General features: G+C 37.5%; 1 protein-coding gene across 5 annotated transcripts; it reads left to right on the top strand.

The window, feature by feature from the left end:
* Positions 1–57: 57 nt before the first annotated feature.
* Positions 58–9,998, top strand: LOC122072884 (18S rRNA aminocarboxypropyltransferase-like). Of its 5 annotated transcripts, none has more exons than XM_042637312.1 (10): positions 58–215; positions 540–577; positions 2,737–2,783; positions 3,259–3,324; positions 4,093–4,133; positions 5,443–5,594; positions 7,989–8,079; positions 8,805–8,876; positions 9,287–9,399; positions 9,503–9,998. In XM_042637312.1, the coding sequence occupies exons 1-10, from the start codon at positions 136–138 to the stop codon at positions 9,637–9,639; spliced, it is 837 nt and encodes a 278-aa protein (XP_042493246.1). In that variant the 5' UTR covers positions 58–135; the 3' UTR covers positions 9,640–9,998. The 5 variants fall into 5 exon arrangements, with proteins under 5 accessions (XP_042493246.1, XP_042493247.1, XP_042493245.1 ...); XM_042637313.1 differs by having other exon boundaries at positions 2,731–2,783; positions 5,443–5,579; XM_042637311.1 differs by having other exon boundaries at positions 2,731–2,783.
* The last annotated feature ends 3,542 nt before the right edge of the window (positions 9,999–13,540 follow it).

Below are 13,540 nucleotides of genomic sequence, written 5' to 3'. Positions count from 1 at the left end.
AAGTTAGTTAAAGCATTATATTTTCTTAAAAAAAAAAAAAAAAAGTGAAAACCCTTACACGGTAAAGTATTTAAGGTTTAAGCCCTGCGAGGTTTTGCATCTTCTGTATCATTCACTTCAACATTCTTCCCCAGTATGGGTTACGGCAAGGGGAAGAGAATCAGAAACCACCACTCCCATCGGGAACAATCCAGTAGTAGCCGGGATCATTCAAGGTAATTCCTTGGAAGCAAAGCCTTTCATAGCTTCTGCAGTTAACTGCAACCTCTTTTGTCTCAGAGTAGCTTATCATTATCAATCTTAACTCCGCATGAACAAAGACTAATGTTATATAAACGATTTCCAGTTTTATTGATGCAATTACAAGTTCCTTTCCTATTTCCCCCAAATTTTTCAAGTCACAAGTGAGGTTTACATCAATTGGAATAAAAAAGATGGTCGATTTCTATTGTTTCCATAATCAATACTACTGCACGTCTGCAAGTACACAAATTTTTTTGTGGGTCTTGTTTTAATACGGTTTTTATTCCCTTATACAGTGAATACTCTCATGATGGATGTATCCCAGCAGATCAAGGTAACACCGTCACCCCCTTTTTCCTTAAATTGTATCATGAGTTGTGTATGTTCAACTTCTGACTTTGGTTTTGCTATTGTTTGCTTCTCATAATGGTCGATGTGGGGGTTTCATTTATTCATAAACCCGGAAGTTTTTCCATATAAATAGCCTCAACTCCAATCTTCTGAATTTGGTTGGAAGTGATTCCAAGGGCAGTAGTCCAGCATGTTGATGGTTCAACTGCATTCCTGAGCCTGATTGTTTGACTACATTTGATATATGCTAAACATATGTCGATAGTTCAACTGCATTCCTGAGCCTGAGAGGTGGTGGCTGTTTTTTCTTGAAGAAATCAGGGGTTCGGGATGCTTGGGGGCTTGCAGTTATCAGGGTTTGATGGCAGTCAGATGAAACGAATGAAAATGTAAAGGTTGGCTGTCAGGGGAGGGGGTTGGATAATGGTTTGGATGGTACATAGGTCAGAAGCGATGGTTATCAATGGGTGGTATTAGCAAGTCTTGAAAGTAATATAGAATGAAAATACAGATGTAGACGTGGAAAACTCTAGGAATCCATCAGAAAATCAACACATGACATGCTTAATATTGTTATCAAGGCAACCAGGCAACCAGGCAACCGAAGGCGTTGGAGGGGCCCCAGGTGCCCGCCTAGTCCTAGGCTTGCCGTATATGACTACATGTATACGTGTAATATAGCAAAGATAATTTTATATAATTGTGTCTATATGCAACACAGAATCCATATCAATGCAATATGATATAATTATGCTGGTAATGACCTAATATGAGAAAACCAACATATAATAAACAAAGCATAGGATATAATATAAGCATATTCACAAAAAATCAACGTAAACTCGTGAAGAGTCAACAAGGCATGTTGTCGCCTTGGGCCTAAGAAAGAGACTGGACGTGCCTAGGCGGTGCTTAGGCACCGACACTTTAACAACCATATACACTGATCAAGACTCCATGGGCAGAATCCATTAGCATTATGCCACTAATTTAACTAATTACAAACTTCTGCTGCTAACAAGAACAAACCTAAAAATAAATGACACTGTGACCACTGACTAATTTAAAACCTGCTGTAACCACAAACGTAATTTACTAAGCACTATCAATGGACAAATAAATAAATCCACTCGAGTCCCATATGTGGGTCCTATAATTCATTAACACCCCAAAAGCCTGCAGAAACTTGTTGGGAAAGTGCAAACCTTCTTTGATTTCTTTCCACTTGTACTCCTTGGATCTCCACCATGAATTTTTGCTGTGAGTTGGGTGTCAATACAATCACTTCTGCATTATCTCAATGTTCTCTAATTAATGAATCAAACAATCTTCAATCAGTAGAGAGGTTCCACAGGATCCCTCATCTGCCGCTGGTTTGTTACAGATCTAGATTCGTGTTTGACATCATTTGCGACTTCACCTTGATGGCTTTTGCTCCATCACTCCCAATGTAGCTTCCATCTTTCTCATAGATGTAAGATTGATTTCCTGTGTCAAACTTGATAACGTGGTTGCTTGCATGTCTGGCCATGGAGTTTCCTGTAACGCCACTTGAAATAGATTGATTTGAGTAGCTTTCATAAAAATAAGAAGCACAAGAGAGAGAAAAGTGACCTGGGATTGATAGGTTTATTGTGGAAAACTCGTGAGCATGGTTTCTTGGGTTGGTATGCATGGCGTTCATTCTGTCACCACCTGTTGCAAATTCCTTAGGATATCTCTCCAACAACTCAACAAGTAGTAGCACAAGAGACATGAGCTAAACCTTATCTTTTCTTAGAAGGTAAATTGAATTCCCAAATCCAATAGCTAAGATACACTGCATCTCCATGTTTTTGTATACATCTCTTAGCTCAAACACTGAAAACCCCTATAAAATCTTCCTTACAATTAGTTTACTGAATTAGTGAAGGAATTTCCCAGGTGTATACCCTAATTTCTAAGCAATCTCTAGCTCTTAAATAACAAAACAAAAGCTCCGTAGAAGTTTCTAAAGAATTCGTTAATCACCCCTTAATATTTTTTCATAAAACAAAAGAGTACCAACAGATGCCAGTGGTGCCGATTGTTAATTTTTTGCTTTTAATTTTTGGCCAAGAATTTGCTTAGATGATTGTCTTACAAGTTTCTGAACAGCTGCAGCAAATGAAGAAGAGTCTCCAGTTCCAAAAGTTCAGCTTGCAATGTGGGTATGTTCTATACATCTGCATGGATGATATATCAAGAGGAATTCTTTGGTAGGCATGTTGATATTTTCCACTGAACTAGTCCCATGTTCTGACCATATCCAGTCCTTATTGACTCTGTGGTCCTGCCAATCAGCCAGCTGTTGTATTTGATATTGCTGAAAATCAAGAAAATAAGAATTCTTAAATTTTCTTCATTGTCTAGTTCTGATGACATAAATAAGTCTTAAGAAGACCAGAAAGTGATTTTGCATGGAGAAGCGATGTCAAATTGAGACTCAAACTACAGCCAATCCACAGGTGGCAATTGACTGGAGTTTCTTAGACTATTCTTCTAATGGTAGAGTGTTGAATGTCATATGTATGTTAGGGATATGGGGCTATTATTGGAGTACTTTTGACTCTTGAAACTTTCATATCTTAAGTCAATGTAACATGAAATCAAAGGATGTGGACTGATAACACATTGTTGATTCAGGATTTTGGACAATGTGATTCAAAAAAATGCACGGGGCGCAAGCTTTCAAGATTTGGATTGCTGAAAGAAAGTACCTGATCTTGTGCTGCTGCTGAATCTTTTTAGTTTGGATGCATAAGTTTGATTCTCTTTTTGTGATTAGTTTGATTATTTCATACTTCTATCTTCTCGCTATTTTATTAATTTACATGATAACATTCACAAAAATTATGCATTCGAATTTCTTTGGGAGTATTTTACCTGCATCCAGGTATAACAAATGTATACATATCCTATGGAAGTCTGATGGGCATATGGTCCCAAGTGGATATACTGACTTACTCATGTGAGAGGTGTGACTAGAGGAGATGCCAGCGCGTTCCCTGTCCTGTAGGCTACACTTAGGCTTTTCTACGAACCCTTATCGTTCTGCATTTGTTATCGGTCAATTATATGAACATATACAGGATTAAGTGTGTGGGTTTGGGTAGTGTGAAAGAAAGGACTCTCAAATGGATATATTAACAGAGTTAAAAATATATATATATATATATATGAGGGAGAGATTACTACCAAACAGTCACTTTTGAGAGGAGAGGGTTAGGAATTATCAACCATCACTAACATAGATGGAGAACTTCCAAACTGGTTGACTAAATTTCTAAATTTGCTTAATTTTACTGAAAAAAATGAAACATATAAACTGAAGCTGGATTAACCGTTTTGCCTCTTTGGTGAGTTCTTAAGGCAAGATTGTAGTCACACTGCTCAGACTTTTTGAATATTTTTGTAGTTTATTTGTTCATTCCTTTCATTGCGGTAGTAATGGTGACTAAGAAAACATTGATCATGCAGGAGTTGCGTGTGAGTAATGGCTTTGGGGGCATTGTTTTGAGGTATATTTGATGGATTTCAGCAAGGCCTTTACAATTGTGATTTAGTATTTCAGCCCTATGTTCATTATATTTTGCATAGCTTTTGTGATTCATGAGTAATGGTTTTAGGGCATTGTTATGGATTTCAACCAGATCTTTATGGTTGTGATTCAGTATGATTATTATTATTATTATTTTGTATTTTTAGATATATAAAATACATTATTGAATATGTTCTAAGTTTCATTATGAGTGTACATATGTGGTTGTGAAATAGAAACTGATGCATTTTGTTCTGGCTTTGCATGCAATTCCAGCCATTAAACTTGCCTGTATCTCAGTTTAGTTCCAAGTCAGTATTCTTTCTGTGAAACTTATAATTTATATAAAGACTTTTTACGAATATTCTTTGGAGAAATGATGTGACGGTTGAGGCTGTTATTACATGTCCCCTGGGGTTTCTTTACATACTTATCTTGAATGCTTATCAATTTGAAGCTGAGATTATGCAATTAATGCAATCATATATTTAGTTTTTCAGTGTAGGTTCATTAATTTGGTGATCCTAACTATCTGACATTAAACATCATGTATATATATTATCTGTTCTAGAACCAAATCAGAGAGCCAAGCAACTCCAATTGGAATCTAACTAAACCTCCCTTAATGTATTAGCCTCATGAACAAGTGAACGATGATGCCGGTATACACATAAATGAACCATCCCTATTGTGTTGTTGGTTGAAGTTAATGTGCCTTATTTTAAGGCCATATTCACAGCTACTGCTTCTATCATTTGGATAGTAGCCATTTGTGTAGGCACATAATGCGAATGGTATTGGTGCCAGCAGTTGCTCATCATATCTAGGGGGTGGGGGGGACTAGTTTAAGTGTTTACAATACCATTCGATGCTTCTGCATGTCTCTCTTTCAGATAATGGAATTATTCAATCCTTGGTCCGTGCGTAAGGGGTGGTCACCTGATACCCAGCCTCCCTGATCTTCTTTTGAGACAGTGCCACAGTTTCATTTCACGTTTAAAAGAATGTAACTTGTTGATTGTTGAAGTCGTACAATGGGGTTGATTTCTGGGCTAGGAGATCTTGCAGGTGGGACCAGTAAGATGGATCTGTCAGATTGATGAGCATTTGCACTATGCATATGCGTAGGCCCCTGTATTTTAATTAGCATATTGTAGATAAGTGGTGTATTAGTCTTCTTACATTCTGTTGATTAATGATCACTGGAATGCTGCCTTCCTTATGGCTTATGATGGAAGTGATCAGTTCCACTTGTAATTGCTTTTTTTTTGGTTCTTGTCTGTTGCCAGTCCTGTTGGGAAGCAATGTGTCTCGAGGGAAGACCAACTTTTAATGAAGAGAAAAGGGCTTGCTGTGGTAGATTGCTCATGGGCATGCTTGAGTGATGTACCATTTGTGAAGCTTCGTTGTGCTGCTCCTCGTCTTTGTATGAAATCCACACGTATACTTCAAGGAATTTTTTATTTGTTTTCTGTTTCTGTTGCAGGATGTGTGTATTTTTTTTTTCCTCCATATATAGATACTTGGACATAGTAGAGTCACATTGGGTTTATGATGGTGTCATTTTCTCTTGATTCAGTCAAATTGTATTCCAAAATTTATTTCAAGAAAATGCAAATGTATTGTGTCAAACAGCATGTAAACCAGGACTTTACTCCATGCAAGGTCCCATCATTTTAGCTCAGGTAGAGTTGTGGCGGAAAGAGGTCCAAATGGTTAAACTAAGCAGTTGAAAATACATAGAGAAAAATCAAATACAGGGTGGCCACATGGTTGAGTTTGGCCAACAAATTTTGACATGTGGCCAATGTAGAGGTGGTCAATATAACTAATAGCTCGGATTGGCCTCATGGCTCAAATTTTGCACTTTTCTCTGTTATTAAGACTATAAATTGTATAGTTTCCACGTATAAAACTGTAATTTTTATGTTAGATGCCCCACTCAAACACCTTTTTATAATCTATAATATGGATTGTAGAAGGGTATATACGTTATAATAATCAATCGGATATTTTCAGATTTAATATAGGAACATATGTATCCTAAATTACCAAATCAGATACAGATCAAATCTAGCCTGTTGACTGCCGGAAATTTGCTACTTATGTGCTTATCTTTGCGTATTGTCATGCTGCTACTTGACTCTGCCATTCCATTTCTCATACCTTTTATAAGATAATGTATGCAATAGTATGTGCTACTTTATTCTGTTTGCATTTAACAGTTGCATGCAATTGTGAGTTCCCTTTTAGAATCCTTTCACATGCAACAACAACAACAAAGCTTAGCCTTATCCCAACTAAATGGGGTCGGCTACATGGATCCGCAAGTATTTGAAAAAAAAAACAAAACAAAAAAACTTTGGGACATCCCACTCACGAACCATCTGCAACTCGAATCCTAGCCTTCCAGGCAGCTCTGTTAGATGCCATACTTGGGTGAAGACTTAACTTTTGCATGTCTCTACTAATTAACTCATCAACGGTCAATTTTAGCCTGCCCCTAGCCCGTTTAGCTCCATTCATCTGCATCTAGTCACTCCTCCGTTCTAGGGCATCCAAGGGCCTCCTTTGGATATACACAAACCATCGTAACCGACATTCTCTGAGCTTATCCTGAATTGGGGCAACTCCTAAATCCAATCTAACCTGGTCATTTCTTATTCTATCTCTCAGGGTTTTGCCGCACATCCATCTGAACATCCTCATCTCAACCACACTCAACTTATCTATATTATGCTTCTTGACTGCCCAACATTCTGCACCATACATCATAGTTGGTCTTATGGTTGTCCTGTAGAATTTTCCTTTAAGCTTTAGAGGAGTACGTCGATCACATAACACTCCAGACGCCCCTTTCCATTTCATCCATCTTACTTTAATTCTGTGGGAAACATCATCATCAATCTCACCTTCTTTGTTTAACGTAGAGCCAAGATATCTGAAACAGTCACTTTGCGGGATCTCTCTCCCCTCAATTTTCACTTCCTCGCTATCAATCCTCGATTGACTGAAGTTACACCTCATATATTCCGCCTTCGTTCTACTTATCTTGAGACCTCTCGATTCCAAGGTATGTCTCCATAGTTCCAACTTACCATTAATCACTGTCACTGTTTCACCTACCAGAACAATATCATCTGCAAAAAGCATACACCACGGAACCTCTCCTTGAATATTCTTGGTTAAATCATCCATGACAAGTGTAAATAGGTAGGGGCTTAATGCGGATCCTTGATGTAACCCGATATTAATTGGGAACTCAGCACCTTGGCCCGAATCTTTTCACATGGTTTTTGTTAAATAAAGTGGGATAGCCACAAAATATCACTTGGCGGTCCAACTAAAAAGCTTAATCTATTAGGTGGAAATAACCCGATGGTATATGAAGACACATCCAAGGTTTCAAATAACCGATGTGGTACTATAGCTCTATAACTTGCAACATCTCAACACTCCCTCTCATGTGTAGATTCGGCATACACGTGGATATACATCTGTAGGAGGACAAAAAATGGATCTAGCTCTGATTCCATGTTAAATAAAGTGAGATAGCCCATGAAATACCACTTGGGGTTCAACCCAAAAGCTTAAGCTATTAACTGGAGATAACCCTATGGTATATGAAGACACGTCCAAGGTTTAAAGTAACCAATGTGGGACTATACCTCTATAACTCCCACCATCTCAACAAGTTCTTTCTATATTGTGCCCAATACTTGTTCTAGACTATTTTGTGTTCTTATGGTGTAGTATAAGAATATTGATTTCTTTATTTAGTTTTTTTTTCATAAAGTTATAGTAATAGATATCTGAAAGGCTACTTGAACTGCAGTACCATGGTTGGTGGCAGCAAATCCAGTAAATTATGGTCGGCCGTGTCAACTGTCTTGCGTGGAAGCATTATCAGCAGCTTTAATTATATGGTATCAAATTTTATATGTACCTTTTCATTTAGTGGGATGGTGCTATCAAATTATTCTAATCCAGGTCAATTCAACTTGCTTGTCATCATCAACTGCATTCAGTCATAACCTGATTGTTTGTAGTTAGTTCTGTGGAAGATGATGATTCCAGTGGTTTTTACCCCTTGTATTCTTATTGTGGTGCACAAATAGAGGGATGGAAGCCACATACACTAACTACTACTTTGTCGTCTGGAATTATTGGGTGGTCATATTCATCCATCTGTTGGTCTTTGAGAATGGTCTCCTTGGGAAAATCTAGCTATAGGAACAAGGAGAATGTAATATGTTTGGCAGTAGCTATGGGGTCCAGAAGGGTTTAAATGCTTTGAAAATTTTTAAGTGTTGGAAAAGGAGTTTTCGTGACATTTTGAATAGCTTTTTGCATGTGTTTGCAATCTTTTCCACTTTTCAGTTGTGCAAATTGAACATTTTAATGGTTCACAATAGGGACCAGCATTGTACGATAAGTCTGTGGATTACTTCTTGAGGCTTGTCTTGATGTGAGGTTCAAGGTTCGAACCACGGGCTTTCATGCTGGGTACTGTCACCTCGGCTAGCAGTGCAATGAATGAAATATCCTGACCAACTTTATTATAGATTAATTTGTTAATCTTCTTGGGGGGGGGGGGATACACTACATGAATTATGTCATTCTGTAACATTTCCATTACATGTTTCTACAGTGGAGAAGCAGAAACAGCTAATCTGCTGCTGGACAAATTTAAGTGGGGTCATGCATTCTTGTCTCTAAACAGGTATGTTGTATTTATTATAAAAAAAAAGGAATTTATCTACTGTTTGAGTCTTTTAGATGGTAATAATCATCTGTAAATGCTGGAATATTGCATACTTGGAAACATATGCATGAGGTAGAGGCCTACTACTCTTGGATCCTGCCGAGCTCTTTTCTGAGTAGAAAGATGCTCGGCCTGGATGGTTATTACCTTATCTCTGTGAATTTTCTGCTTTAATATTTTGTTTTTGTTGAGCGTAATACCCAGTGGTTTTTCTCTAAGTGGGTCTAGAAGGTCCATGTGGGATCCGTGGCATGGCCTCTATAAACCTCCACAAGACACAAAATATAAATCTTTTGTTCATTACACTCCATGAGTCTATGTCAATATTTTGTGTGCTGTGTTATTATCACTAAATTCTATCCATGCAGGCAACTACTTAAGGCATATTCAGAATGTGCAAACAGTGCTGATGTTATTTCTGTTCAAAATGCTTGGCTCTCTCAGAGCCCAAGAGTTCCACAACCTTATCCAGAAGCAGATGGTAAGTCTTCTGATGTTGTGAAGTATTTGTTCACTGGCTTAGACTGACTGCCATGAATTGCTCAATGCATTGGTTTTAAATATTGTAAGGTGTTTATTCTTAGGTTCTGGTGCTGTGGAGGACTCGGGACATCTCAGTGGAGATGCTGAGTCTGATTATGATTCTGAAGATGGACTTCCACCCCTTGAAAAGAATTTAAATCACTTGCACTTTGAGCAAAGTGAGGATGAAAGTGAGTGAATGGGATTGACTTGCGCTTCTTGCACTTGGTCTGTAGAAAAACAATCATCGAAGGAAACTCGTTGCTGGTATCTGGGTACAACTTTAGAAGTCTGATTCAGACATGAAGCAGCCTATGATGCAGATTGTTGGCCTTGAGGATGATGTGCATCATTAAGCTTTCTATTGTTAATTTGTAATGGAAGGTGCTTGTTTGCTGCTCCTTGAGGGCTCTGGATAGTTCTGGGCAGCTCCAAATCTGTATAACCCATGGTTGCTTCAAGAGTAACTGGTTTTCATAAACATCTCAAACAGGATAGAAATATTCTGCATTTTTTTGGTTTTCATAAACATCTCAAACAGGATAGAAATATTCTGCATTTTTTTTTTTTTCCTCAGGTTAAATTCTCATTAAGGCCTCCCTCGTGAGGCATTATTTATTTGTTTTCTGATATTTTGCACCCTAGAGATTGGTTTTGTTTGGATGGATGGTACAAAACTAACCAATTTAAGCTCAAACTAGAAAATTCATATAAAAATAGATTTGTTAGATGTGTAGAATTGAGGACCATTCCTCATTTTGCAGGTCGCATACTGGTTGGAGTGCATTGAATATAAATTCGGTTACTAAAACCGTTAAATTGAACCAAATTACCTCTTTTAGAATCGAATAAGAAAGTGGATAAAACTATATTATTTTTTTTATTTCAATCAATGTAGATGATAAATTCAATTCCTTAGTTGTCTGTTTATATGTAGGATGGTGAAACCACATAGACTCAAACCTAAAGGGCCTGGTCCCTTTAAACTTACCTCCATTGGTATCAATTATGAAAGGGGAATGATCTAAATTCAGTGCCGACCGAACTAGAAACACAGCATCTGGACAAGTTCCTCTCCATGCCTCATTTGAGAGCACTCAATCCAGCTTCACTCGAATATTCTCAGCCCCTGTACGCTTATTACTCCATGTAAAGGTTGGTCCATGTGAGTAAATCCATCAATGCACATGAATCTAATAGATCCAATTCAGGTCCTATCCGATCCAATTTGAATGATTTGATCCCATACCTGTTGAGGTATGGCTTTGATGGGATTACCATATAACGATGTCATAAAAAAAGGATACCCATTCTCCATTGTGACTTTGGAGTCAATAGCATGCGGATCTGAGAATAAGATATTAATATCAATATCTTGGTGCCATAGTAATGCCAACCCCCCAGCCATTCCATTCGAGTCAATTGAGAAAGAAGAATGCATATGCTGGCGGGTCGTAAATGTTCCACCCTATCTTGCTTGAATTTAGTCTCAATTAGGTACATTATGCCAAGCTTCTCCACACGGGAGAGGTGATGACGTGATGTAGCCTGTGAATTGTCGGGGTCCTCCCCAACCTTGACCATTCCAAGTGAGGATCTTCATTGTCCCCCGTGGAGGTTGCGGGTGTAGAGGATGTGGCGTATCCTATGGAGGCGACACACTCATATGCAACCATTGGATTGCCAAAGTGAGGTGGTAGGTTTGATTAGTGTGTTGATTATCAGCCATTATCATGTGTTGGTTTCCTGCCGTATGCGCTGAATCAAGGTTTGGATTTGAGACAAGTTCATGGGAGAGATTCTAGATAGAGATTTGGGATTCTTCCGTTTAAGTTAGGGGAGAAGAAGAGAAGCTCATAGATGACGATAGAGTGTACCTTGGATTTCTTGTTGATGGGTTGCATAGCATTCAACAGATTTCCTGTCAATGGCAGGAAGGGCAGAGAAAACTGGGCCATTCAGAGTAGGGGTTAAATTGGTCTATTGGAGTTTTTTTTTTTTTTTAATGAAAAATGATGGTAATCCAATCTGCGCTTTCTTTCATCCAATCATGTCTAATGTTTTGCTTCACTTTTCCTAAAATATCATATGCAGAAAATTATTCTCTACTTACTTTTATTTTTTAAATAGGAATATTGATAAGTCAAAAAAAACTTAACCACATTAGCTTGCATAAAATCTGATCGTCCAAATTAAATGGAGGTCTCGGAATTCGGGGCTCTGAAATGTAAAACAAAGCTCTTTTACTTAAACTCAACCTCGATGCATCAAGTGAACAGACCTTATGGACTCAGATTCTAAAAGCAAAATATTTCCCTAATAAAAAATACATATATAAAAAAAATGATTAATCATATGGAACAACATCGTAAGTATTCTTTCAACTCTAAAAAAAACTCTACAAACTTTTGGAATTGTCCCCAACTACCTTTCATTCCTAATCTATCATTATTGAATTATCATGTCTTTTGCATCACACCCCTGTCTATAATGGGCTATTGACTTTATTTTGGGAAATACCTGGAATAATAGTCTTTTATCATCATTGCCCTCCTTACCCCTAACACAAAATAGTCTTCATTTTGCTATTTCCTCTGGATGACAAATGGTGGTATCCCCTTTCAAATAATGGGATTCTTACCACTAAGATTGTTGTCAATTGGATTGCTATCAATTTTCTGAAAATATAATTCATCTATTAACTTTAATGGATTTTCAAACAGTTGTACGTGCTTATCTCCATGCTTGCACTGGTGGCGATATTTTGAAAACCAAAAATTTATCTAAAATTTAAGCTCTTCTTTTGGAAATTAGCATATGGAAAGATTTCTACCAAAGACATTTTAGGAAAAATGGGTTGATGTTGACTTGATCCCAACTATAGTTTGTGGCACAATCAATATGAGTCTACCTGACATTTATTTCTCACATGCGAAATCACCAAGAGGATATGAGCGGCTCTTCCCTTGGGACTAAAAATGGAACTCCTAAATGATTTTTTCTTTTAATTCTCTTTTTATGTACCTCTTTTTTTCCTTTTTTTGGATGAATAATGTACCTCTTTAATTCTCATACAATACCTACTATTGATCTTAAATTTTTCTTTATTGCTTTTATTACAACATGTTATTATATATGGAAGCATAGGAATCATGCCATTTTTTGACAAGTTAAATCTATTCCTCACAATGTCTTACATCAGGTGGAATATTGAATATCCCAATCTTCCCCCACAACAATGGACAATAGGTGACCCCATCAAACTCTATACCCCCCAACATACCAAATTTTCCTTTTCTTAATTACAATGTTTTAATATGCACTGACGTCATAGACCTGTCATGTAAATAATTTATTTGGATGCTTTGCTAGTGTTATCACTAACTGTGTTTTACTCTATGCCAATTATATGATGACAAGAAAAAATATCGAAGCAACAACTAGGAACCTTCTTTATGGGGTAAAGCAGACTAAACAATAGGGATAGGAGATGGAAGAGACATGAAGCAATGCAATGGAGTTGAGAAGTCTTCTCTTAAGTAGTACTATCAAATCGTTGCCATGGAGCGTCATACCCTATTTTAAGATATTGTTAACCTTTTGTTCAAATTTTTTTTTTTTTTTTTTTTTTTTGTCTCTTGCAAACCATCGAATTGATACTCTTGATCCTAAAAAAATAAAAAATACTATGGTTATGAACAAAACACTGGAGATTAAGAACTCTAACTATAACTTCAGTATGCTTAAGTAATTACTTTAATGAAAATTTCCTTTATGATGAAGAAAAAGAAATGCAAGGTCTAATGGGACTTTGGAAGGAGGGGACGTTGGGACCGTGGCCGCATAAGACGCGGAAGTTGTCTAGGAACTTCCCACCCTCGAAAATCCCACTCCATTTAAAACCCCTGCATTAACCCAACAAAACCCTCCAAACAAATGGGCCCACGCCCACGCCCACGCCCACGCCCACGCCCACGATACTATAAAGTCACATTGATTCCAAACAATGTAGGTTATCGGGTGTCTGTATCGGATCGGATGTATTGACCAATCTGTATTCATAGATTCGAAGCAATATTGGTTGTTCCTGATATTGACAC

Source organism: Macadamia integrifolia, chromosome 3 (assembly GCF_013358625.1).
Source record: "Macadamia integrifolia cultivar HAES 741 chromosome 3, SCU_Mint_v3, whole genome shotgun sequence".
Classification (NCBI taxonomy): Eukaryota; Viridiplantae; Streptophyta; class Magnoliopsida; order Proteales; family Proteaceae; genus Macadamia; species Macadamia integrifolia.
This window is presented reverse-complemented; position numbering and strand designations above follow the sequence as displayed.